The sequence below is a fragment of the Rhinolophus sinicus genome, chromosome 6 (assembly GCF_057876585.1).
Source record: "Rhinolophus sinicus isolate RSI-liver-muscle chromosome 6, RSI-T2T, whole genome shotgun sequence".
Lineage (NCBI taxonomy): Eukaryota > Metazoa > Chordata > Mammalia > Chiroptera > Rhinolophidae > Rhinolophus > Rhinolophus sinicus.
Window position 1 is genome coordinate 42,903,513 of NC_142506.1, and position 26,105 is coordinate 42,929,617.

Below are 26,105 nucleotides of genomic sequence, written 5' to 3' on the forward strand. Positions count from 1 at the left end.
GCGATGCCTGGCGTGCGCGCCGCCCCGCCCCCGCGTCGCCGCCGTCGGGCGGAAGAGCGGGGGCCGGTCCCACGTGCTGGGGCGGCGGGGAGCCGGGACCTGCTGCTGCGCTACTACGTCCTCGCCTGCCCGCCCGCCTGCGGTTCCCAGCCCGGCGGGTCCTGGAGGTGAGCACCTTACCGGGACCGCCTCCAGGTTGCCCAGGCCCAGGGTCCGCCTGGAGGTGAGCCCTTACATGGGACCTACTCCAGGTGACCCCCACCTGGGGTCCGCCTCCGGGTGAGCCCCTTACCTGGGGACCGCCTATAGGTTAGCCCCGACCTGGGGTCGGCCTCGAGGTGAGCTGCTTACCTGGGGCGACCCTCCGCCCGGGGCTCCGCGCTTCCTCGGGTTCTCAAGCGCTGGGCGAGAGCCCGCTGCGCTCGCCGCTTCGGCGGCTTCTCACATGGCCCCTCGCTGCTCTGCTGATTCTTGTTACTTGGTTTCTTTCTGCTCCGCAGGAGTCAGTGTAGCCGCGCGTAAGCGGTCTTTGCGTGAGTACTGACCGGGTTTGCTGTACAGCACTGGGCTTTTTCACACCCCCTTGCTAAGACCACTGGAGGCACCGAGGGCGGAACGTCGGTAGACTCCGGGAGGGTACCCGGGGCGTCTTTGTAGCCAACCCTGCTGCCACTTTTAAAGTACTTTGTAGCTGCGGCGATGGCTACAAACGTTGAACTTAGAAGTTAAGTAAGCAGTTGTTAAATAAGTATGGGACAATTTGACAAAATAGGAAAATGACAGCGCTCGACTGTCCTCTGTAACTGAAGGATGCTGTACCGCATGTGTGTCGTTCACCCGGTCTTGGCTCATTCCCCAGAGTTGCCCATTGAGAGTTCTGAAGGTTGGGCTGTAGGAGCTCAGGCCCCAGAGGTTCTAATTAAAAAGTGCAAGTGACCCCTCCTTCAGTATATCGAATTCTTTTGGTTTGATAGTTTTATGTTAGTTTCGTGGCACTACGATTCTTCGTTGTATTTCCGTTGTCCTGTTCTGTTTTTATTTACAATAATTTTATTTCAGGATATTTGTTAAGTATCCTGAAAAATTTTCTCTTTTGAAGAACTGACTTGTGTACTTTCATATAATGAAAATGACTTGACCAGATATGTTTCCCCTTTTTACCATGACTTTTAGGAAACTCAAAGCTACACTTACTTCAGTTATATAGAGTTACAGGTGGTTGATATGTCTGCTTTCCCTCTTTATTCATGATTTTATTGTAGTCTATATTTACAGTCTTAATTGTATAACGATATTTTGTAGAGTCTTTGAGGAAGTAGTGTGTCTTTGTAAATTTATACATTAAGGAATAAAGTTATAGTGGGAAGTTACTGTTGCAGCTGAAATAACTACTCTGTCGGGACTGGGTTTATATTGTACTTCATTTTGCATGGAGAAATGTTACTTTCTCCAAATACTACTTATTTAGCTGTTTGAACTACTTAATGGAGCTGTGCCTAATATATAATACATAGTATAATTCAGGAGATTTATACAGAGACTTAGCTTTTTCAATCTAAACCACGTGCAAATGAATCTCCTTTCACAAGTAATTTGAACACTTTGGGTTTTGCCCAGTTGAATTCCTGCACACTTAACTCTCAGGATGTGGTGTTCCACCACAGCAGAATATTTGTACCTGTGTGTGTAATCCATCTTCGTCCTGCTTCTGTTTCAATTTCCCCCAGAAAATTTCTTGGGCTCAAGCAACTTACGTGTAGATTTATGCCCAACAATTCGTTAAAGGAATATATGTGTGTGTGTGTGTGTGTGTGTATATATATATATATATATATATATATATATATATATAAACATACATACATATATATGCATATATATATGTGTGTGTATACATATATATGTATATATATATATATATATATATATATATATATATATTCGATATAACATATATCACGTAGCAATAAGACACACAGTGTTTTTTTCTTGGTGTCTGTTGAGCTTGACCTTAATATAATTTCTTTCCATTGTTTTAAATTGTAGATAAAGTGTAGCAATGGCTGCTGTTTATTCTGGCATTTCCCTTAAGCTTAAAAGCAAGACAACTTCCTGGGACGATAAACTAAAGCTAGCTCACTTTGCTTGGATTTCCCACCAGTGCGTTCTTCCAAATAAAGAACAAGTAAGTTTAATGTGAAACTTAACATTTTTATAACCTAAAACAATTTTTTATGTAGCTTGCATATTGACATTTAGTTGAAATTTTGAAAGATTAGAGAAAAGGTTGGGGAAGGAAACACGGTTGGAAGTTAAAGTAATGTCTGTGAAAAAAGGTAGTAAGTCAGGTATTTCATTAACAAACTTGCTGTTGCAAAACCTTAGTTAGCATTTCTTACATTCTGAATTAAGTATATGCATTGGTGAACAAATTGGAAATTAGGTTACAGAAGTTAGGTTCTGAGTGGTCAGTAGCTCCATTTGCTCGTAAACGCAAAGTGGTACTCCAGAAGCAACTGCTTGTTGGGAGCTTTGTTAAACATCTTTGGAATTTGATGATTTGAAAGTTAGAAAGTGGAGAAGCTTTAGTATTTGTATTAAGCCGTTCTAGAAATAGATTAGGGACCAAGAAAGACATTGCTGTTTGTTAACATTTCTCAGTCTCATTTGGCTAAGCATGTTTGTATGAGCTCATGGAATTGGATTCATATGCACCCATATGCTAATATTGAGGAAGACAGCACAAAGTGTGTCACGTAGATTACAACTATTAAAATGATGATGCCACACAGTGTGAGGAGCACTAGCATATCGAGCAGTTTCCAAACCTGGCTGCACCTGAGAATCATCTTGGCAGCAGACAGTCTCCTGGCCAGTGCTACACTGGGTGAGATGGAAGGAAAGTCATGGCAGGCAGTTTGATCAGGTCTCCACTCCTTATCCTGAGATGTTTTTTCCTTTTAGCATCTGTCACTGTTACAGCAGTTCTGTATTGCGAGCTGAGACCTCACCACCTTTCCTTGTGTTTCTGCATAAGGAAACATGTCACTGTAATGGAAAGTCTATATGTTCAACCCTCCTTGTCAGAAAGCACTGTGCATCACTTTACAGAAGACTGTCTTCTAGGTACGGTAAAACATTCGGAGGACATGGGAAGCAGAAGACACCCTGTCTTGTAACTCTACATCTCTGCTTCTGTGTGTCATTAGTCCGTGGCCTTTCTGAGCAATTGTTGTGCTTCTAACTTTCGAAATTTAGTGTAACTGTATGGAGGAGTTAGTTAGAAGAAACTGTTAAAGAGTTTCACTGGAAACTTTTTATTGGCCTCAGATGAAGACAAAATAAGTTCTGTTCTCTTTTTATTAATTCTTTAATTATATAACATTTTAAGATACTAAAACATTTATGTAATACAACATTACTAGAGGTAAGTTTTAAAGGAGAGGTTTTCCCCTGGCAATTGGATTGGTTATACATGGATTGTCCCTATAAATGTCTAGTGCTTTTATTTCTTGATAAATAAATTCATTTATTTTCAGAGTATATTTCTTTCAAATTTAGGTATTACTTGATTGGGCAGGACAGTCGTTAGTTGCATTTTATAAGAAAAAACTTGAACTGAAGGAAGACGTTGTTGAAAGGCTTTGGATCTATATCGATGGCATTCTACATAGCAAAAAATTACAGAATGTCCTCAAGAATGGAAAGACCGTTAATCTTCAGCTTTCCCTGGTCAAGGTAATTAATAGTCTCGTGGTGTTGTGTGTGTGTTACATGCATTTCTGTTGATTTCCTATTGTTGCTGGAGGCTTATTTGTTTTAGGGTTAATTATACGAAGATGCAGGAAATACCAAGGTAGGGGAGAAGGAAATAATGTTATTAGAATTATAATAATGACTGGTATTTATTGAACGAGTATTGTATATTCTACACTATGCTAAGTATTTTGTTACTTAATACTCAAGAAAAGCTTAGAACTGCTTCACAGAGTGGTTGTTGATTACCTTTTTAATTGGAAAAGATAGCTAGCAAATTATGGTACTCTCTGATTCCTCCCCTCCCCCTTTCTGTTGGCCTGAAGGGAAGTCAAAGGTCAAAATCTGGTAGGAATTTCCTCAAAGATTTTTGACCCAAAGTGATTTTGAATCATGAACTTCATTGTCAAAACAATATTCTGAAATGCTGTGAGAATAGCTGGTGACAATAAAAAGCGTTAATAATGAGCACTTAGTGTGTGCCAGGCTCAAAGAGGTAAAGTAACCTGAAAGGCACCCAGCTGGTCGGTGGCACAGCACCTGCTGCCTGCCTGATTGTAGAGCCTGTGCTCTTCACCACCGCACTGCCTCGCCCATGGGTGTGCAGGCAGAAGGAAATCAGTAAAGAAGAATTAAATAGCTGAGCTGCCTGATTGTTCGTAGACTGTAGTGGTCCTCGAAATTATATTCTATTAGGTTGGTGCAAAAGTAATTGCAGTTTAAAAGATTAAAAATAATTACAAAAACCTCAATTACTTTTGCACCAACCTAATAGATTGTATGTCACTTTTTACTTTATTATTTTTTAATTTTTTTTAAAGATTTTATTGGAGAACAATGTGTTTCTCCAGGGCCCATCAGCTCCAAGTCATTGTCCTTCAATCTAGTTGTGGAGGGCGCAGCTCACGGGTCTATGTGAGAATCGAAACGGCAACTCTGTTGTTCAGAGCTGGTGCTCTAACCAACTGAGACATCTGGCTGCCCTGTATGTCACTTTTTAAAATAATAGACTGGTGGCCACCAAAGTGGGTTATTCTGAATGGTCCTTTGGGAGAATGGAAAGAAAATCTTACAGTGTCTCTATATGTTTTTTTTTAAAGTCACAGTTTAATATTTATGGATGCTTTTTAATTACGTAAAATGTGAGCACTATAATACATGCACGCAGTGGGTACAGATATGGGGAAAGTTGTACAGATGAGCTGTGCGATCAGAAATATTTGGAGGGCCGGCCCGGTGACTCAGGCGGTGAGAGCTCCATGCTCGTAACTCTGAAGGGTGCCGGTTCGATTCTCACATGGGCCAGTGGGCTCTCAACACAAGGTTGCCAGTTCAACTCCTCGAGTCCCGCAAGGGACGGTGGACTCCGTCCCCTGCAACTAAGATTGAACACGGCACCTTGAGCTGAGCTGCCTCCCGGATGGCTCAGTAGGTTGGAGCGCTGGCTCTCAACCCCAAAGGTTGCCAGTTTGATTCATCAACTCCCGCAGGAGATGGTGGGCAGCGCCCCCTGCAACTAAAATTGAACGTGGCACCTTGAGCTGAGCTGCTGCTGAGCTCCCGGATGGCTCAGTTGGTTGGAGCGCGTCCTCTCAACCACAAGGTTGCCGGTTCAATTCCTCGACTCCCGCAAGGGGTGGTGGGCAGCGCCCCCTGCATCTAGAAAATGGCAACTGGACTGGGAGCTGAGCTGTGCCCTCCACCACTAAGACTGAAAGGACAACAACTTGACTTGGAAAAAAGTCCTGGAAGTACACACTGTTCCCCAATAAAAGTCCTGTTCCCCTTCCACAATAAAATCTTTAAGAAAAAAAAAAAAAGAAAAAAAATTTGGAGATCACTGTAGTAATACATTGGCTTTCAAGTATTTGACATATTTGTCTCAGCTTTTCCAGAGCCAGCAGTTGCTTGGAGATAATCACACTTGTGTCATTGGGCTACTGACACAATGCCTTAGCACCCAGGATGAATTTGGTTTCATATGACGTAAGGCTAGGAGCCAGTCACTTAGCCTATGAGTGAATTTTGGAATCTGCCTGGCTCTCGTGATTTCTGGTATTTGTGATTTCAGAATTTTGGGAGCAGTAGACTGTAGGTTTGCTGCATAATATGCAGTAACTGTTAACGTTTGCTTTCCTATTTTAAGAGTGTTTTTGCTTTGGCTTTTAAAATAGAAACAGTGTAATTGACTATGAAATGTAATTGGGCCACAGTATCATCACCGAAGGCTCCTGTCCGTCACCTGTAGCATCTGAGTGGAATTGCAGGTTTAGGCTCTTGGGAGCCTAAGCCTTGTAAAACCCAGCTTCAAAAGGGACGGCAGATTTACAAAGGCACTGCTCCCTTTTCTGAGTTTATATTGTTAGGAGATGGACGTGTGCATGTGCAGGAATTAAAGTGGGTTCAGGTTCACAGATGTGATCATCTGGCACTTCTTTCTTATTAAGATGAGGGTAAGGAGTGAGTTGATTGATTCTGTTGTATTTTTTATGTGTATGTGTGGGTTGAGGGTCAGTGATGAGTTTTTCTTTCTTTCTTAATGCTCAGATCATAAATGAGAGAATAGCCGAGTTCTCCCTTTCGGGATCCCAAAGAAACATGTGTGCTGTGCTCAGCTGCTGCCAGGGCATCCTCTCGACACCCAGCCTTGCTGTCATCTACACGGCCAGACAGGAGCTGATGGTGGCCTTGCTGAGCCAGCTGTGCCGGGCAGCCTGCAGGCAGCCGGAAGGAGCCGTGGTAGACCCATTATTTGAGGTCATTCACCTGGCCCTTGGCCATTACCTCTTGATCCAGCAGCAGCAGGTCAACCCAAGACGTGCCTTCGGGGAGATGACCGGGCACCTGCTCCAGCCTTGCCTGGTCCTGAGGCATCTGCTCTCAGGGGGTGCCTGGGCACGAGCCGGCCATGGCCAGCCACGGCAGGCACTGGGCCGGGACCTTAGGGGTCAGGTCGAGGCCATGCTTCGAGGCGGAGCTTTCCAGCCCGAGCTGCTTTCTTCCTACAAAGAGGAGCTCTTGGAGCAGCAACAGGCTGACGCGAAGATGGGGGCCATCAAGATTGTCCTAGCTCCCCTGGGAACTGTGATTGGCAAGCTGGTGGATCCTGGCTGCTGCCAACCAGGCCTTCATGCCGCTGTGGTGGCTGGCTCTGTGCCTTTGCTGTACAAGGTCTTTCTGGACTCCTACTTCAGCGAGGGGAGTCAACTGCTGTGCTTCCAGGTGCTCCCCAGGCTGTTCGACTGCTTGAGGATGTCACACCTGCAGGAGGAGCAGCCAGGGGCCCTGCCCACGCCTGACTGGACGGCAGAACTCCTAGCTGTGGAGCAGCTGCTCACCATGGTGGCGAGCACTGGTGTGTACAACGTGGCTGCCGACAGGATCCGGCATGGTGAGGCCCAGTTCCGCTTTTACCGCCGCCTGGCCGAGCTGCTGCTGAAGCGCTCACAGGCGCCCGTGCCAGCCTGGTTCCGCTGCCTCCAGGTCCTGGTGTCTCTGAATCATTTGGTCCTGGAGCCGGACCTGGGCGACCTGCTGGCCTCGGCGTGGATTGGTGCAGAAGTAACAGACTCTCGAACCAGAAAGGCCCAGGAAGCCCTTCTTCACACGCTCTTCCAGACGTATGTCAAACTGCGGCAAGTGCCGCGGCTGTTTGAGGAGGTTTTGGGGGTGATCTGTCGTCCAGCTGCCGAGGTGCAGACGCCGCTGGTGCTGGCCTTGGGCCCTGCTGCAGTGCTCCGAGAGTGCCTCCTGGAGTTGCCTCCGAGTCAGGTCTTGGACACCTGGTCCCTCGTGCTGGACAAGTTCCAGTCTTCGGTGCTGCCTGACTTGCGGGGTGACGCTGACGTGGCCCTGAAGGCACTGTCCCTGAGCTCACTGCTGCACTGCATCATGTGCAACATGAGAACCTTGGACAGCGGCACACCTCTGCCCGTCGTCAGACGGATGCAGTGTGTGATGCAGAGGACGTTCCGAACGCTGCTGCAGCCCCTGCTGGACCTCCTGCCAGACCCCTCAGGCCCAGAGCCTGAGCTGTGGCTGCAGAAGGCCCATGACTGTGTGCTGCTGCTCTCTTGCACCTGGGCCCAGGTCGACACCATGCTCAGTTTAAACTGTAGCCGGTACCACACTGTGTCTGAGGCTCCTACAGGTGTTGCTCTGGAGAGCCTGAACCGCCCTTCATTGCTCCCAGGTATAGAAACACACCAGTGGAAGAAGATAGAAAGGGCTATAGCTCAGGTCAACTCCCTTGGCAGGTACTGCTTAGAACAGCTCTACCTGCAGAAAATGAAGAGGACTTTAATGCAAACCGGTTTCCAGTCTGAAGAAGCCCTGCGCACGCTGAGAAGTGAGGCTGCCTACATTCTCGGTTCTGGCAGAGAAAGCTTGACTCAGAGTACAACGGCCTCCTGGGACGGCCAAGTGAGCACAGTGAGCGTGCTCACGTACCCTGTGGCGCACTGGCACTTGATTGTGTCAAATCTCACAATCTTACTGTCCTGTCTTTGTCCAGATGATGTGAGATACCTGGCTGGCGTCCTGCTGAGAACTTTGCAAATGCCCAAAGCCCAGGAAGGCTCAGCAGACGAAGAGCCAAACATCACGCTAGGAAAAGTATCCAAGGCCGTGCTCCACAACCCTCTCTTTCCAGAAATGCAGTCACTTCATTCTGCATTCTTACTGTGCCTGAGCGCGCAGTGTACTAGCATTCTGTGTTCAGGCGCCCGGAGCCACCCAGGGCTTCTCCGGCAGCAGCTGCCCTGGCTTTTTGAAAAGGACTCCATAGATGTGGCTCATTGGGAAAACAGGTTTGCAAAAGTCGGCCCCGACGGTGTAGAACCAAGAGGAGAACTCGCCCAGAACTTACTGGCCTTGGTCAGGGGTGACTTTCCCATTCAGCTGGAGGCAGAGCAATCAGAGAGTCTCCTGGGACTTCTGGAAGTCATTGCTGCTCTGCAGCTGGACAGCCTCTTGCCCCCCTGCCACATGCACTACTTCCTTCTGTTACTGTCCATGGCCGTTGCCAAGCTGGGGGATTCTTGCTCCCTCTCGCTGAACCTCCAGTTTTTGATGACTTGCTACCGGCTTCTTGGTTGCCTACAAAGAGGGAAGAGTGCTCGCTCCGTGCTCAAGGTCATGTACATCAGTGACATTTTTGAAATCATTCTGACCTCGCTGTTCAAAGCCAGTAGCGGGCTTCTGATTGATAGTGATGACCCCTCTTGGCTGGAATTCCTCCAGGTGATAGGGACACTCTTAGAGCAGCTGTTGCAGGTGCTCGTCCAGGGAAAGCTCAGCATAGCGCTCAATTTTGGGAAAATCATTGCCTTCCTCTCGCAGTGCCAGGAGTGCAGTGCAGCGACCACAGGCGGACAGCTGGGAGCCCAGCACCCTCTCGGCCGGCAGGTCCTTCTGGTGTCTTTAACCAAGTTGTGCCAAGTCCTGGGGCCTTTTGTCCAAGGGCGGAAGTATCACGAGGCCCCAGACGTGCTGCCGGGGCTCCTGCTCCAGGCAGGGGCCGCACTCCAGCTCTGTGCAGCAGGCGGGCCCTGGGGGCGGCCCCCACACCCTGCTTTCCTGTCGGCAGTCAGTGTGCTGCTGGAGGCTGACGTGGGCCAGTACTGCGGCCACAGGGGGACAGAGAGCGTGCAGCTCTCCCACGCTGCCTTCTGCCGCAGCGTTTTCTCCCAGGTCCTCTCTGACTTGCCCGCTCTTGCAGGAAGTCCCCAGGCTTTCCTGGCAGCCGTGCGATTTTTAACGCTGTTCCTTTTGGCCCCAGAACTACATCCCAAGAAGGAGTCTGTTTTTACTTCCACGTTCCATTCTGTGAGGAAAGTTCTTGCAGGTAAGATGTTTTCTTTTGAGCTAATTCTGTGCTCTAGTACTTCTGGGAGAAGCTGGCTGAGGGGTGAGTTGCTGTCCCTCCCGTTTTGAGAACAGATGTTCATTTTAAAGGTACAACTCGGGTGTCTCCCTCTCAGGGCTGTCCAGGGAGTACCCACCCAGGGCCTGGCCTCTGACGGCTGCCACCCTCATGGTGGTCCCTGCGCCACACACAGCCTTCTGGGTGTGTTGTTTAGCACCTTAGTTCACTCATTTTGGAGATTGTTCTAGTTTGTAGCTTTGAAATCATTGCTCTCTCTTTTCTAGCTTCCACCTGTCCTGCTCTGGACGGTCAGCATAGATAATTCCACCCTTATCAGCTGGCTTCTGTGTCAGATCGTCAGTTCCATCAACTGACTGAAGAAGTACATAAAATCTGCCAAGTTTGGAAAAGTGCAAATGACTTAATTTATCGGGAACCTCATAAAATTCCTTGGGGGCAAGACTCCCCCTGCCTAGGTTTCGGTGTGGCGCCGGCCGTCCTGGGGCCATGCATGCTGATTGGCTGGCTCAGCCTGTCACTTCCTCGTTGTGTTCTAGTCGGATGTCACAGGACCGCCGAGCCAGCGAGTGTCTTCATGCACGAGGAGTCCATGCCTGCTGTCCCCTAGGTCAGAGGTTACCGGGCCACATTTCATCCCTTTTCCAAGGTCGCACGTATCACGTACCACAGCTAGTGCGGCTTTGTTTTCTTTTGCTTGTTACTGAGGGGTTGTGGCGAGTCAGGACAGTCTCTTGAGGTGAGGCTGGGGAGTCATCAGCACAGCCCCACCTCTGTTTCCCGTTGGAGAAGCTGTGCTGGGGGACGAGGCCCAGGCGCGCTTGGCCATAGAGTATTCAGGGGCCTGTAGGACATACCACCGGGGCCGACGCCAGAGCCAGGGCGCTGGGGCCTGGACAGCACTGCATGGGCCCCTTTCACGGCCTTGATTGTCACTGACTAAAAGGCTTTAGTGTCACGTGTTCTGTCTTCTGTCAGCCACTTTTTTGGGGAGTGGTGTTCACCTTCTTCGTGGAGACTAAAATTTAGTCTTCTGTGGACACTAGTTACGGCGTCTTAAGTGAACGCCCCAAGCAGTGGCAGCTGGGAGTTGGAAGCCCCAACCCCTCCCCTTTGCTAAGCAGGACCCATGTCTTCTTCATCCCTCCAGCCTCAGAACGTGCAGGGCCTCCGTGCTGATGGTGTGTCCTCCGACCTCAGGGACAGAGCTCAGTCTGGTGAGGGGTAAGACCTGCCACCTCCCAGCCCTCAGACCACAGGCCCGGCGCTACCTTTGATGCAGGCCTCACACCTGAGCTGCTACACTGTCTAGAGAAGGGACCAGAGCGCTGAGAGGTCTGGAAAAAATGCCAAGTGAGGAGAGGCCCAAAGCTTTGCGCAGGGAGAGGGAGGATTACGGTGGCTGCAAATAACAGAAGGGTGGCCACCTGTGTCCTCGGGTGATTCCACTGTTTCATGTAAACAAGCGTTTATTGGGAATGCTTTCTGACAGTGAAATAGATGACCTCCATTCAATTATACAAACCATCACTTTCAAAAATGCTTCACATACACGTGCAACTTTATCCTACTTGGAGATGAACGAAGCACTGATTTTGACCTCCTTAAGTAAGCAGATATTTACACAAATCACAGGTGGTGGGGTGCTGTGATTGAACCAGAGCTGTGGGGTACGGGTTGAGACGTTGCCTCAGGCAGCCCACTAGTCAGCAGTGGCCTCTGAAGGCCAGGTAGGGCAGGCGGAGATATGGGCGTGCTGACGCTCTGCTGGGCAGTGCAGTGCCAGCCACAAGGCGTGGTCTGTTAGCCCGTTCACTGAGGAGGGAAGTGACGCTCAGAGAATCTCACATCCAGGGTCTGACAGCTTGTAGGAGACTTGGGCCCAGGTCTCTCAAAGCCTTTGGTCCCTGTGCCCTCGATGCTGTGTGTCATAGGTAAAGACTGGGACCCAGGAAGGGACCCTGGCAATATGGGCCAGTCTGATGGCTGGAATGTGGCTGCAAGGAAAAGCTGGTGTCAGATCACTGGGCTGTGAATATCCTCTCTGAGACGTGTTACGAAGCCATGGCCGGAGGACCCAGGGGCCGTGGGAGGCTTTCCTGCACTGAGTGACAGCTGGGGGCGACTGCAGCAGGCACCCCCGAAGCTGAGGGCTCTTCTGATCGCGTCAATGCTCATGTCTGTTTAAAAGTACCAGCCCACCCCCGTGCCCCTGCTGAGGTTATAAAAGAATACAAGGAAAGGAGAAATAGTGTAAAGAAGGTGACTACCACCTGTCTCCGGTGGCTAAGCATTTCTGTCACCCCCCTCAGGCTCTTCTCTGCCCACAGAGCGGGAGAGGTGTCTCACTGCGAGTGCCCCTGAAGTGGTGACTGTCAGTGGCTGTGCACCATGTCATCACGTGGCTGCTCTAATTCATTCCACTGCTCCTCGTCCAGGACATCGTAACAGTTTGGTTTCTTTCCCACACAGATACTGCCGTTCCTGTTCAAGTAAGTCAGGATATCGAGTCTCATTTTGGAGCATTGTTCACCCAAATGTTAGAGGTTGGGACGACAGAGGACTTCAGGACAGTGATGCAGTGTATCCTGCAGGGACTGGACGTCAGGAGCGTGTGGACAGCAGACCAGCCGGTGGGTCGCCCGTCTCAGCCTCGCGTGGCGTCACACAAGTGGTGTCAGCTCGAATGGGAACACCTACGGTGCAGTGTCACTCCGAAAACCAAGCACAAAGTCACACCCATAGAGACTCCAGGCAAAGGAGGCACTGACGGAGGGAGCCCAGGCCTCACGTTTCAAAGGGGAACCTTCCAAATGACAGCTATGTTCTCCTTATGTGAACTACTAAATATTACTCGTAGGATTGACACACAAAGAGGTTAGGTTCTGCTGGTCCTTTTCTTTGACCTCTCCCGTTACACTTGTTGGAAACTTGATTTGGTCACACAGCCCGGATCCTATTTGAGAATCCCTTAGTTTAGCAAGCTGCCTGTCCGTCCTTTGTGCCTTCGTTCATTTGCTGTGAAGCGCTCGTTGCATTCAGCCTCTGCATGCAGCCCACATGGTCCTCTAAAAGGCCCGTGCACTGCTCTGGCCACATGTCCCCTCTTGCACGGGAGGGAGAAGCCGCAGAGCGAAGCATCGCGGGGCCAGGATTCCAGTCAGGTTATCTGGCTTTCACGGCCTCACGACGGCCTCTGGACTTTCGACTGCGATCAGCACAGGCTGGGTGTTGGTTTGGCAGGAGGACCCCTGTGTCCGTCGGGCTGGGTGTTGGTTTGGCAGGCGGAGCCGGGGGGGCTGCAGGTCAGTGGGGCCCGGAGAGGACCCCTGTGTCCATCGGGCTGGGTGTTGGTTTGGCAGGAGGAGCTGGGGGGGCTGCAGGTCAGTGGGGCCCAGAGAGGACCCCTGTGTCCATTGGGCGCCTGAGGCCTGCGCTGGACCAGGGCCGGCGTCTGTGTGTCCTCCGCAGACCTGCCTCGCTTTCTGTAGTGTCTGGTGTACGTATCTCAGCGTGCTTAGGCCCTGGCTCTGAGGGGCCTCTGGCCTTCCAGGTAGAACACAACAAACTGTTTCTGTTCAGACCAGTCAGGTAGAAAAGGGTCACGGAGGACGTGGTTTGGGGGGCTTGGGTGCGGGGACACTGCTATGAAGACAGGGTGGTGTGGGCACAGTGCACTGACTGGGGGTCTGCCAGGAGCAGAGTTACGTGTGAGGGTGGGCGGCAGGCCCTTGGTGTGGATGCGTCCCGCCGAGGGGAGGATGTGCACGGCTGTCTGGGCGGGGAGTGAGAGGGAAGGTGGGAGCCAAGTGGGTTGTTGGGGGAGGAAGAAGAGGCTGGTGTGGGGTTGAAGTCGATGGCGGGCACAGGGGCAGACATTTACTGATTAGGCACGCGGTGAGGGCAGTTTCCTCCTCAGAGTTCAAAGCTGTCACTGCAGTCAGCACCTAATCTGGCTGCTTTGTTTGCCCACGTTTCTTTCTGGCCCTCCTTTCATCCACAAGCACTTAGAATCCAGCCAGCTGCCTCTTCCAGCACTGCCCTGACGAGACAGGACCTCTTTCCATCACTGTGCCTTTTGTGTCACTGCCCTGGCACACCAACATGTTTGGTTAGTGAGATGCTACTGAAAAGGCCCCCACTTTGCCCAGCTCTGCTCATCCTGCTCATTCCCCGACCATTTGGTGATGCAAAGGCCATCACCCTCAGCACTTCACCAAACCAGGTCACCTGTGACCATGACACCTGTGCTCTGACGGGCTCTGCTCTGTGACGTCAGCACTGGTGATCAGCTTTTTTCCCAGATGAACTTCTTAAGAGAGAGTTGGCTATTTCTGCTAAGGTTTTCTCTCTTACCTTAGGCCATTTTGTTGGCTCTTTCGCTGACTAAGCTGCTGCTGGCCTGCCCGTTCAGTGGAGAGAAGGCAAGTCTGTTCTGGCGAGCATGTCCCCAGATAGTGACGGCTCTGACGGTGAGTACTGCTCCTTGTCACCCCTTTTCCTGTGCAGACGGGCCGTGTGCTTGCTTCTCTGCAGGGCATTCCAGGGCCGACGTCCTGCACATGGCTGTGAGCAGAACACTTTACTGTCAGTGTGTCCTGTCTGATCTGTCTCCACAGTGGTGTCGTCGGTCCAGGGCGCATGGAGGTGGTGGAGGGCCACAGGGAGCATTAGGAAGAGTGAGCTTTCATTTTCTCTAGGTGCCAGCGTTGGTTTCAATGGCGTTCATCTCCAAGAGTCACACATCACTTGTGGTGGGGAACTTCTCCCAGGGGAGGGGCTGCTCCCTTGCTGGGCTGGGCTATGACCACCCCGGACAGGAAACAGCAGGAGGAATGTGCTAGCAGATGAGCTGAGAAGGATTCTGTGGCTGCCTTTGTCGCCACAGAACTTTGTGCTCAGTTTCGTGTATTCATTCATTATAGGGGTGTGTGTTTCAAGTCTGCCATGGTGAGGGAGAAATGGCTTTGTAGAACGGGATAGTAAGGTTGCCATAATCCCGCCAAACATGACATTTGGGTACCTGGTGACTATACACTGTGGTCATAAGACTGTTTCACTAGGACAAAGCCTACTTTAGATCGGGTCTGTCTCAGCGTTCTGTTCTGTGAAGAGTCTGGCATCAGTGTTCTGCTCAAATCGAAACAGCAACACCTTCTGACGTACAAGGTCAGCCCTGGTCGCAGCTCGTGCTGCCTGAGTGACTTGCTCAGTCGGCAGATGCACAGGGTCTTCAGAGTGGACGCACTGTTCTCTGTTGTTTTCCTGGGATCTGCAGTGACCAGATCTCTACCTGGTGTGTGTAGTGGCATCAGCAAGGGACCGGGGTAGAGTCGGAGAAGAGGGGCCATGTGGCTGGTGGTCAGTGTTGGCATCGTGCATAGTAGGTCTGCATTGATACAAACACTGGGCTGGAAATGGCTCAGCTACATCTCAAGGGCATAGCACAGAGTTAGCACAGCCAGAGCACCCCGGAAAAGATGAGCGTGTGCAAGGTTGGCATGGGAGGCCGGGCCAGGCCGCTGTTCACAGATGGCCATGAGGGGAGGCCGCACAGGTAAGGAGGCTGAGCTGCCCCTCCTCGCGTGTGTTTTCTTTATGCCCTAGAACAATAACTGAACGCCTTTAGAGCTGATGTTTAGTTTAGTTATAGACACCGAGCACTCGGGACCTTCTTGGGGAAATGTCTGATAGGAAGTCTCTAGTTTAGAGAAATAGGATGAATAAACTCTTTCCTAAGAAATTACTCTCTTCACGGTAAATGAATCCAATAAGTGTGGACCGAGACGGCTGCACCCATCATGGTTGCCCTTGGAGACTATACACTGGCCTTCTTGTCACTTCAAACTGCCCACTGGCCATCAGTTCATTTTGGACATGCTTATACCTGTCACATCAGTTCTCCCCTCAGTCTGCTTCAGGTGTTGTGTTACTTTCTTTGAGAATCACCTTCATTTTCTTCCCTTTATTCCTTCTGGTCCTGTAGCTGCAAAACCGAGAGGCATGTCAGGAGCATCCGGTGCCCCTAGGGGTGGTCGGGCGTGTGTTGGATGTCTTGGCTGCCCTGCTGCGGCGTGGGGAGGGGAGCATCAGCAACCCGCACCACGTCGGCCTGGCCTTCAGCATCCTGCTGACCGTCCCGCTGGACCACCTGAAGCCCCCGGAATACGGCAGCATCTTCCTGAGGATGCACAGCGTGCTCTTCTCGGTCCTACAGTGTCATCCGCAGGTGAGGCGGGGCGGCTCGCTCGGTGCCAGCAGCCTGATGTCAGCTGGCCAAAAAGCAGCAGTAAAGCCGCTTAGTGCAGGATAATAAAAATAGTGATTTGCTAAGTGAAAGTGTGGTTCCAGCATTCCTCGGGGCCTGGGTGGCTTTCCAGCACAGCAGTGCTCGACTTTCGCCTCGGGCGGTTTGCAAACTCAAACTTTGTTGGATCTGACACTCTGAGCCGTGTTGTGTACTAGCTATTACAGGAAGCTCATTAGAAATTATTCTGGTTTTGCAGGACCCATATTTAAATGTCACTCACTTGATTAGTTTTCTCCTTGGGTTAATTCAAATGGGTATGGAGATTGAGGCATCCTGAGTCCCAGTTATAGGTTGCTGCCTTTCAAATTAAGCCGACACTAGAAACAGATGCCCCTAGATGAGGTGCCAGCTCAGCCAACATTTAGTGAGCGTTTACTGCATCTCACTTCACCCCTACAGCAAATTTAAGAAGTAGGTGGTAATCCCATTTTATTGATAAAGAAACTGAGGCTCAGAGCTGCTAAATGATTTGACTAGTGTCATCCAGCTGAGTCTTAGAATTGGCCAGATTTCTTTGGCCAATGTCCTTTTCACTGTGCCACCTCTGTATGTGGGTGTTCATAAGTAAGGATACATCCACATATCACCCACAGGCACATGCACAGGTTATTAAGTGTTTTAATGTTCTAAGGTTAGAAGACCTGCCAGCAGTACAGTTTTCAAAAAATTTATTCCCTGGCAAGCTAAGCACTCATGACACTGGGCCTCCCTCCAGTGCTTTCCTTGCTAAACAATTGCCTTTGGCCTGCCTGTCTCGTCTGCATCTTTGTTATTAAATCTCTCTGCTGATTGCTAGGTGTTTTATGTGACCGTACAATATAAACGCAGTGGCAATCGATTACAAACTGAAATTGCCGAGGTTGCAGAAGATGCAGGATTTCATACAGGTGATGAAGTGACGTTAGCTGTATAAATCTGCAGAACCGGTAATTAGTGAGCTGTTAACAGAAGTAGCCGGTTACTGAGAGCACTGATGAGGACAGTGACACAGTGTGCACGAGAGATGATGTGATGATAGCAGGTCACACTCACACGGCCTGTGGGGCAAAGTGGGGACGAGGGGCACTGTGGCATGTGAGTGTTGCTTGCAGTGTACACAGTGGGTCCTGTTGGTGAGAGCAGCAGGCAGAATCTGCTTAGGTAAATAAATCTAAAGGGGGTCCACAGAGTGAGCCCGGCCTGAGCTCCCAGCGGGGTGGTCAGCAGCTCGAGCTGTTCCAAACACCTTACGAGTTTTAACTCATTTAATTCTCATGACCCATGATTATCGTCATTTTGCAGATGAGGAAACAGGCACAGAACGATTGGGTGGCCTGCCCAGGGTCACGTACTAGGCCAGGTGTGAACTCAGAGGCTGGCCTGGATTTGTGTGCTTTTAATTACCTTGATAGCAGAGGATTGAGAGAGATCTGGAAGATCTGATGGAGCTCTGGAATGCTTCTGCAAAAACGACCTCTTTCTGAACACGTTGCAGAAGTTGATGGTTTGAAGGAAAGAACGTGATGTTACGCTATCAAGAATTTGGTTGGATAATTTAGGCCAAAGCAAAGAATTCCGACACTTGATTTGGTCCTTGTTTGTTCTAAGAATTAGAGCAGCACTGTCCCATAGGGCTTCCGAACATGATGGGCACGTCCTGTGTGCGCTGCCCTGACCAACTGAAATGTGATTAGGAACTGGATTTCAATTTTCATTAATTTACATTTAAGTAGCCACAAGTGGCCTGCGGCTGGCTTATTGGACAGTATGTTGTTTTGATCACCATCTAAGGATGGTTGAGTATAAAAAAAGCATGCTTTATAATTTTCATATCATTTTTCAAGATAAAGTCCCAGCCAGCCCTTGTCATTCATCACTGAAAAATGAGAATTTTTGATCCTTATTTTAAATAGATTTGCTTTACGTAACCTTATTTCTAGTGCTGGTTATGTTTAAATACCTTGGCTATTGTTCCTTTTATTATTATTTTTCGACCCATTTCCAGAACACACTAGTAACAACTTACAATAAAAGACACAGGTTCAGCAAATTCTAAGCTCGGGTGGCCCCGCTACATTCCTGACGTTCCATAGCATGGAAGCCCTACCTCAGACCATTAGGACAAATGTTAAAGAGTCAAGTGAGGTGCCTGAGCAGTTCCCTAAAAAGTCTGAGCAAAAAGAAGTCGGCATGACTATTCGGAGTGTCCTGATAGATGCAGTTAAGAAGGACATAAAGATGATGAGCGCCTTCGAAGAGAAGTTGAGAAAAAAACAGTTACGTGCATGTTTTTATATTCTTTTGTCTATTTTTATTACAGGTAATGCTGAAAGCCATCCCTTCTTTCTTGAACTGTTTCAATAGGTTGTTGTTTTCAGTTATGCACGAAGGGCGGCAGAAAGACAAAGGTAATTCCCAGTCATGACATCAGCTGCACAGTTTCAGTTGTGTTTATATTGCGGTGTCTTTGGCCACGTATATTACTGAAAATAAAAACACCCAGTTGAGTTTAAGTAAGAGGAATGTTCAGATCATCAAGTAAGTATGCAAAACAATTTTTTAAAAAATTTCAAGCTGTCACAATTTTTTACTATACCTAGAACAGTGAATGCATTTAATGTCTCCTAATTGAAGTAATTCTTTTTCTAGAAAAAACAGTATTTAGATTCAGGAAATGTTTATTCTCGAGTAAAGGGGATATAAAAGCAACTATAATCCCATTGTTGGCCTCAGGGACTCCCCAGTTTAATGGGGAGATGGAGAAGAGACAGCAGTTAGAGCTGTCCTGTTCTATAAAAGGGGTGACTTATTGCAACTCACAATTCCAGCCCCATCTCGGCGAAGTCGTGAAGCAAAGCGCCATATGGCAATAGCAGAAATTATGTGTACAGCTTATTTTCTAGCCTTGAAGTTTGTTCATTTCTGCTAAATTTTTAAGTTTGGGGAGATCTCATTAATTAAAAATTTTCCTGTAAAGTGAGACTGTATTTCAGACTTGCATGGACGGGCCTCATACCCGGTGGTGTGCTAAGCATGAAGATAGGATGTCTGGAGGGAGCGCTGGGACCACAGGCGGGGAACTTGGAGGGCGCCAGGGATGACCCTGGGCAGTGGTTCTGGACTAGAAACCCCTGAGTGCTGCTCAGCTCCCCGACCCCGGCCAGTGGGAGTCAGTGAATAGGTTTGCACTTACAGACGTAATAACTAGTTACACCAAGTAACTTGTAAGAAAGGACAAAAGTGTTCACACTGCACTGTAATTCCTCCCCACATATTCTGCCTGGTTTGGCACAATTAGGTATTTGGCTTTCCCTGTGTCCCATGCAGAGGATGCCTCAGTGTGACATTGAGTATACTCAGGAGCAGGTTCCAGGTCCCGCGCTAGCCTTGGTCAGTTGGTGGCTAACTAGTTCCATGTCAGGGCCACGGTCATGTCTGAGCTCAGCAAGAAAGAATCCTTGTTGGTCTTGTGCGGTCAGCCTGGACAGGACGTGTGAAGTGGCTGCATAGGGGCCCTGTTCCCAGCCTTGCCGAGCAGTGGAGCAGACATGGTCACATGCTGCCACAGGCGTGTCCCACGTGTAGTTGTCACTGTGTCCTTTGTTCTGGCAGGATGTAGGGCGCATGCATGGCTCTGAGCTATGTCCCTGCTGGTGCAGCTGAGTCACCTCCAGTCTGCCACTGGTTCTCTGATGTGTTCACGGCTTAACCGACTAGAGCTTTGACTGTTCGCTCTCTTTTTGTTGGCATCTAACACACTCTTTAATGATCACGTGTTGGATCTCTGGTAAATGCCAGGCGTTCATGCTGTGAGCTGGTGTGTGTGTTGAGCAGGGTGAAAAGAGAGAAGATGTGGCGTGTGTTAGAAATTCAGGTGCCCCACTAAACTATGTGGCCTGTCGAAGTGTCCAGTGAATGTTCATTTACATAATTCATAAAATTAACGTCTGGAAAAACTACATAGAGGTAGGATGTTTGTATGTATATTCAGGGTCTTAAAAAAGACAAACATTCTAAAAGTCAAGTTTGTTAAGGCATAATGTATGCATAACAGACTACATCCATTTAAAGGACACAATTTAATGAGTTTTGATAGGTAAGCACATTCGGGAAACCACCAGCACAAGTAAAATACAGAACGCAGGCCTTGCCCCAAACAGCCTTCTTGCGTCCGCTCCCCACGGCGGCTGCTCATTTGCTCTTTGTCACTGTAGATCTGTTTGCATTTTCTAGAATTTATAGTCGTGGGTATGTCATCGGAGAATGGAAGTGGGGACGGGCATTGGCATGTGCTGGGCTCCCCACCTGGGCTCTGCTATGAAGGCCTGGTGGGGGCATACAGCCTGGGCTAGCATTTTAGATCTTTGAGCTGCTCGACTTCTTGAGAGACTTTGTTAAGATGGGCCTGGGTGGCCCTGGCACCTTAAATTGGAAAGAACTAAGAGTCAGAAATAATCTGGGAAGACAGTAATGATAATTGAGTTGTATATATCTGGCTATAAAAGAAAAATCCTACACAAATAGTTTTGGAAAACTTAAGGAGGCCAAGACACAATTAGGCCGTCTTATCTTTAAAATCACGATGTAAAAAACTTTTATAAAGAGAATTTTCCATTTTTCTCATTTTAAACCTTCCTTGTAGAGATCCATCTCCTTTTAAATACAATAGCAATCCTAGATTTCATTCTGAAAATCTTAATTATTCTCATTAGACTAAAAAAATACCCTCCCCCCAAAAAAAACCCCCCAAAACCCCATGTACTTGTGAGTATTTTAAGTGTTCTTCCATGTAGTATAGATAAATATTTGGACATGCTGTCTCTCCCTCATTCTGTCAGCAAAATAAACCAGTTAAAGAATGGGAAAAAAATGGAAGGTTTGAATAATTTTGGGCCACAAAGTATAAAATTAGAAGAGTTAACACACATGGTTTTTGAACTAATTGGTTTGGCAATACTTGGCTTCTGCAGGAAGCACAGACGACCTGCCAGTGGTCATCGAGTGCGCCCGCCTGGTGGAAAGGATGTACAGCCACATTGCTGCACGGGCCGAAGACGTCACGGTCTTCTCCCCCTTCATGGTGGCCCAGTATGTGACGGAGGCACAGAAGGTAAGCCCAGCTGCCTGCACGTCCCGTCCTCTACTGTGACAGACTGTCCTGCACGTCCCTGTCCTCTCCTGTGACAGACTGTCCTGCACGTCCCCGTCCTCCCCTGTGACAGGCTGTCCTGCACGTCCCCGTCCTCTCCTGTGACAGACTGTCCTGCACGTCCCCGTCCTCTCTTGTGACAGACTGTCCTGCATGTCCCCGTCCTCTGCTGTGACGGGCTGTCCTGCATGTCCCCGTCCTCCTCTGTGACAGGCTATCCTGTCAGACATCTGTAAGACAATATGATTTAACAGATCATCTGAACTATCATGTGAAAATGATCATGACTTTGAAGAACACAATCATCTTAGTGACAGAACCAATCGCCTCTGGGAATTTGCCCCCCAGTGGTTGCCGTGGTGCCTCAAACGTCTAGTCCATAAGCTGTGTCCTCACTGGTAGGTCATCAGGACATTAGTGAGGAATCCGATGCACTCAGGCACTTGGCTGGGACCTTGCAACTGCTTTTGGGTTTCAGCTTCTGCGGTGCTCAGACTGAAAATGCCAGTAGAGCCTATTCTCGGCCCTTTGTCTAGATACAGTTTACATCCGTATAACACGGTTGTTAGGTTCCTAAAAATGCCGTGTTATATGAATCTGTGTTACATGAAACAAAGAACTAGTACAAAAAAGGAGGTTAGGTTCCAAAAATTTAAAAAACGTACTATTATATTTTTATAATTAAGAGAAATATCTTTATTAAAGCAATTTTCACCAAAAGTATAACATATTAATATGTATTAAATAATGTTTTCTTCATCATCACTACTAAGTACCATTAACCGAGGGTGATTTCTTTTTGACAAGATATCTTCATCCTCTGAACTTAATACTCCACAAACAAAGTGGATTTAAAATTCTAATAAATTTTAAAATTCTGTAGTCAAATCTGATACGACATCCATGCTCGAATGAAAAATTTCAGTTGAGGTATCGTTTGCTCCTAAAAGCTCTTATTACTGTTCCATGTTGTTCGGGGAGTTCCCTAATTTCGAATGAGATATTTTTTGCTCTTTAAAGCTCTTACTACGTTCCGTGTTGTTTGGGGATTTCTCTAATTCTCAAACCGTGTTAGAGTGAAACCGTGTTCTAGGATGCTGTGTTGTACGAGGCTTCCCCCCAATTCTTGAACGGTGTTATAGAAGTGCCGTGTTATGCGGGGGTTACCTATATTTACCTATATTTGTCCCAATCTCTGATCTGAAAGTCTGTGTGTGATACTCACATAGCGAATTGAAGCCAGGCTGCCCATGCCCCTGCTGCACTCCCGATTTTAATTAAACCAGAATTTCTGGAAAGAAGCGCATCTTTAGGCTCAGGGACCAATGCAGCTATTCTGAGGCAGTTAGGAACTTAGGGCCCATTGTGCTATTGTTGATGGAAATCAGAATATCCACTAAGTGGTAATCCTAAGTCACACCTGATGTTGGGGGGTAAGGTGGTGTCCTTACCAGTACAGGCCTGCCAGGGATCTGTTTGGAGAGTGTCAGAGTCCACCGGCCCCCTGCTCTGGGGAGGTGGGGTAGCCCCGCAGTGAGAGCTACTGCCATTACCCCAAGGGCGTGTGGTTACCAAAGCTATCCACGCGCTGAGGAACTAGACACCACGTGCAGGTGACTGCTACACGATTTTTAAATTTAACAGATTCCAGTTTTTAAATGCTGCTGGTAAACACATGGCCATCATTTATGGAACAGCAAAGTACCCCTGTGACTTTCTGATGTTTTATCCCAGGTTTTTGTTCAGTTAGATTGGCTTCTATATTCCCAAAATATAAACTTTTAACATATGAATATTTGATTATTTAAGTGATGTGTGTAATGATATTTTAAAAGAAATGTCTTTCCTCGAGTTGGAGGCAGAAGTTGAAGCCCCTTGTCAGGTCTCTGCTTGCTCTTACCAAGGTGTCCCCCCCCCCAGGTCACCTTGTGCCCAGCAGTGAAGCGTCTCCTGCAGGAGGGCATCTACCTCATCATGGACCTGTGCATCGAGCCGGACGTCCAGTTCCTCCGGGCCTCGCTGCCCCCGGGGGTCAGGGACGCGTTCAAGGAGCTGCACAGTGACTATGTGAAGTATCACAAGACCAGCCGCGAGGGCGAGCGGAGGTACACCGTCTGAGCTGCGGCCATGCAGAGCGCCGCCGCCAGGAGGCCGCCAGACGGGAGGACCACGGACGGACGTGGGGTGCTCGGATGCGCGGGGCAGGGTGTGGCGTCCTCTGCGTTTACCAGTGTTTGTCTGCAGCCATGTTTTTCACACCAAGTACTTTTTATCACGTCTTTCACGGGACAAGTATTGCAGTAGCACCCTGAAACGTGCCCTGGGCTTGGCGAGGTCAGAAAGAGCTGTGGGGGCTGGGTGCTGGTCCAGGTGTGGTCTTTGTCTCAGTGCCATGCTTTGCTGCCCCTCGCTGCTGGGCGCTGTGCAGAACTTGTCTGTTACTGCAGTTAGGTGGCGATGTAATCAAGTCCTGTTTAAATGCCTTTGCCTTTTCCATTCTTCAAGCAATACGGGCAGTCATCTTGAAAGGCTGCTTTTCTGTGCTCCACACCACCCCACCTTCCTCAGAGTAGACCCCCGATGGAGCTGGGGAGCCAGGGCCCCACCTCCTCCCCCTCGGAGTGGATCCACCCCTCATGGAGCTGGGGAGCCTCCCCGTCCCCCCTCCCCCGCGGAGCGGACCCCCCCATGGAGCTGGGGAGCCTCCCCGTCCCCCCTCCCCCGCGTAGTGGACCCACCCCCCTTGGAGCTGGGGAGCCTCCCCATCCCCCCTCCCCCGCGGAGTGGACCCCCCCTTTTCCGAGTTGTTGGGGACCCAGGGCCTCATGCGCAAGGAAGGCGCTGCACCCACCTGCTCTGGGCGGCACGCGCGCCCCACGGCGGAGGTGGGGTCGTCCTCCTGCCCGCTCTTCCTGTTCCAGTCTGCTTTTCCTCTTCAAAGGATTCTTTCTATTCAGTCTGAGAAATGCTCTTAATCACCTTTTCTTTTTACCTAAGCAATATATTTCATTGTATTAACCCCAGGAAATGACAATGGAAGGGAAAAAATTAAAACCATTTAGTTTCCGCTCCCCACATGGCCTCTGTATTGTCCTTGGTTTCCTCCCTTTGCGCTTTCTACATCATATATATATATATATATATATATATATATATATATATATATATATATTACTTATATATATGTGTGTGGTCAACTGGCATCATAAGTGCAGGGTTTTTTAGTTACCTAACTTTTATTCCTGTGTAATATTTCAGTAATACCTCTTTGGGTCTATAAAGACATTTGACATACTTTTTAGTGGCTGCATAGCCATCCATTGAGTAACATAGCTGTTTTATTTAATAAATCCCCACGGTTACATATCAGGATCTTTCCAGGTATCCTTTTACAGGTGGTGCATGCAGCTTAATCTTTCCTTCTGCCTTTATTTCCATCAGATGGATCCCCATAAGTTGTATTGCCTGTCAGAAAATCCTATCAGTTTTTAAGGATTTACATAAATATTGCCAAATTGCCCTCCAGAAAGTATACTAGTGTATTTTCCCAGTAGTGAATCAACTTTAATATTATTGATTTTCTTTGTTTTATGCTTCCTTGATGCAAAATGTTATTTTGTTTTGAATGTCTTTAATTACTAAGCAATTATATGTTTTTCATATTTATCCATTTTTGTATCTTATATAAATTATGTTTGTGTAGTTATGTTTCTTATGTAATGCTAGCCTTTTTCTCAGTTGTGATATTTATTTATTTGTCTTGCTATCTGTAGAGTCCATGTTGGAATTCCTCTCATATCCCTTTTTCAGTGAATATGTAGACTTAATTATTTGAAGGCTCATTTCTAAACGAGGTTTTTTTTAAATACTACTTTTTCAAGCATGTGTAATTGGAGCAGATAATATAAAATGGATTTTTTTGGCTACCTGAGAGAAATAGCCTGTTTTTCGTGCCCCAAATTTGATTGTATTTCTCGCGCTGGCTGACTGAGCTGGGAGGTGGTTCATGCCTGCTGCATGTCCTACGTCTCTTCCTCTGTTTACACAGCGTGTGGAGCGGCTTTCTAAGCTCTGGTAACCAGAGGTCTGGCATCGTTTTGCTTAGTTCTCTGTAGCCATGGACTTCCGCCTCTGTGCTGAATTCCCCATGGCACCGCCTAAGAGAGGCTGTGACGGAATTTCTTGTTCACACTTGGAGATGGTGGTCTTTCAAGGCCACAGGCTGTAAACAGCTGGAATCAAAACCGCATTCTTGGTTTTACCCTTTTGGTTCAGTGCCCAGGCAGGAGGGTGATGGGTCTCTGAGACCCTCGTGGAAGTGGGCCGCTTTTTCTCTCTGCTCCCAGTGCATAAAGGCGAGGGTAGCAAAGGTGAGGGTGGCAGGTTTTTTCCTGCCTTTGGACTGTTCCTGGCGTGCAGACAAACATGGGGCAGTTCCCCAGGCATCCTGATGGTGGCACTGCAGAGCCACAGCTGAAGGCTCTGCGGCTGGGACCGGAAGCTCAGAGGTGTCTTCAAGGAAGAGCTGGCAGCGTCCGGTGGACCCAGGACAGGAAGGCCTGCTGCACAGTCCAGACTGCTGTCTCTACAATGTCACAGTCCTGTTTGAACTCTAAACCTGCCTCAGGAAAGAACAGTTTGCAACTCTTTTGCTGTTTAATGAAGAAGAGGAAACATTTTTCTTAGTGTTACAATGGAAAGCTGTGCTGTGTTCATTTTTATTTTATTAAAGTAGACCTCACAGGCATAGAGAGTTGGCCCAGGCCACTGTGTGCATGGTAGAGTGGGGGACAAGTGGGGTGACAGTGGAAGACGGGGTCTGAGCGACACCCCACCGCCCTGTGTGACAGCACACCCTGTACACTGGAGGGCCGTGTTGGTCATTCGTTTGACACGGAAGCACCACTTTCCTGTGCACTGTGCCAGGCACCGGGCTGCGCTCCCAGGCCTCATGGAGCCTCTTTCTTGCAGGAGGCACACCAAACAAGCATGGTCATTCCAGAAGGAGGTGACAAGGGATGTGAAGC

At 48.6% G+C, this 26,105-nt stretch overlaps 1 protein-coding gene across 3 annotated transcripts; it reads left to right on the forward strand.

Annotated features, from left to right (window-relative positions):
• The first annotated feature begins 16 nt into the window (after positions 1–16).
• Positions 17–25,827, forward strand: URB2 (URB2 ribosome biogenesis homolog). Of its 3 annotated transcripts, none has more exons than XM_019754787.3 (10): positions 17–167; positions 2,047–2,185; positions 3,562–3,738; positions 6,304–9,601; positions 12,113–12,273; positions 14,002–14,112; positions 15,627–15,869; positions 18,250–18,337; positions 20,900–21,039; positions 22,999–25,827. In XM_019754787.3, exons 2-10 carry the CDS (start codon positions 2,060–2,062, stop codon positions 23,194–23,196), a joined length of 4,542 nt encoding a protein of 1,513 aa, XP_019610346.3. In that variant the 5' UTR covers positions 17–167; positions 2,047–2,059; the 3' UTR covers positions 23,197–25,827. The 3 variants fall into 3 exon arrangements, with proteins under 3 accessions (XP_019610346.3, XP_019610348.3, XP_019610349.3); XM_019754789.3 differs by having other exon boundaries at positions 86–223; XM_019754790.3 differs by lacking the exon at positions 17–167 and adding an exon at positions 200–338.
• The last annotated feature ends 278 nt before the right edge of the window (positions 25,828–26,105 follow it).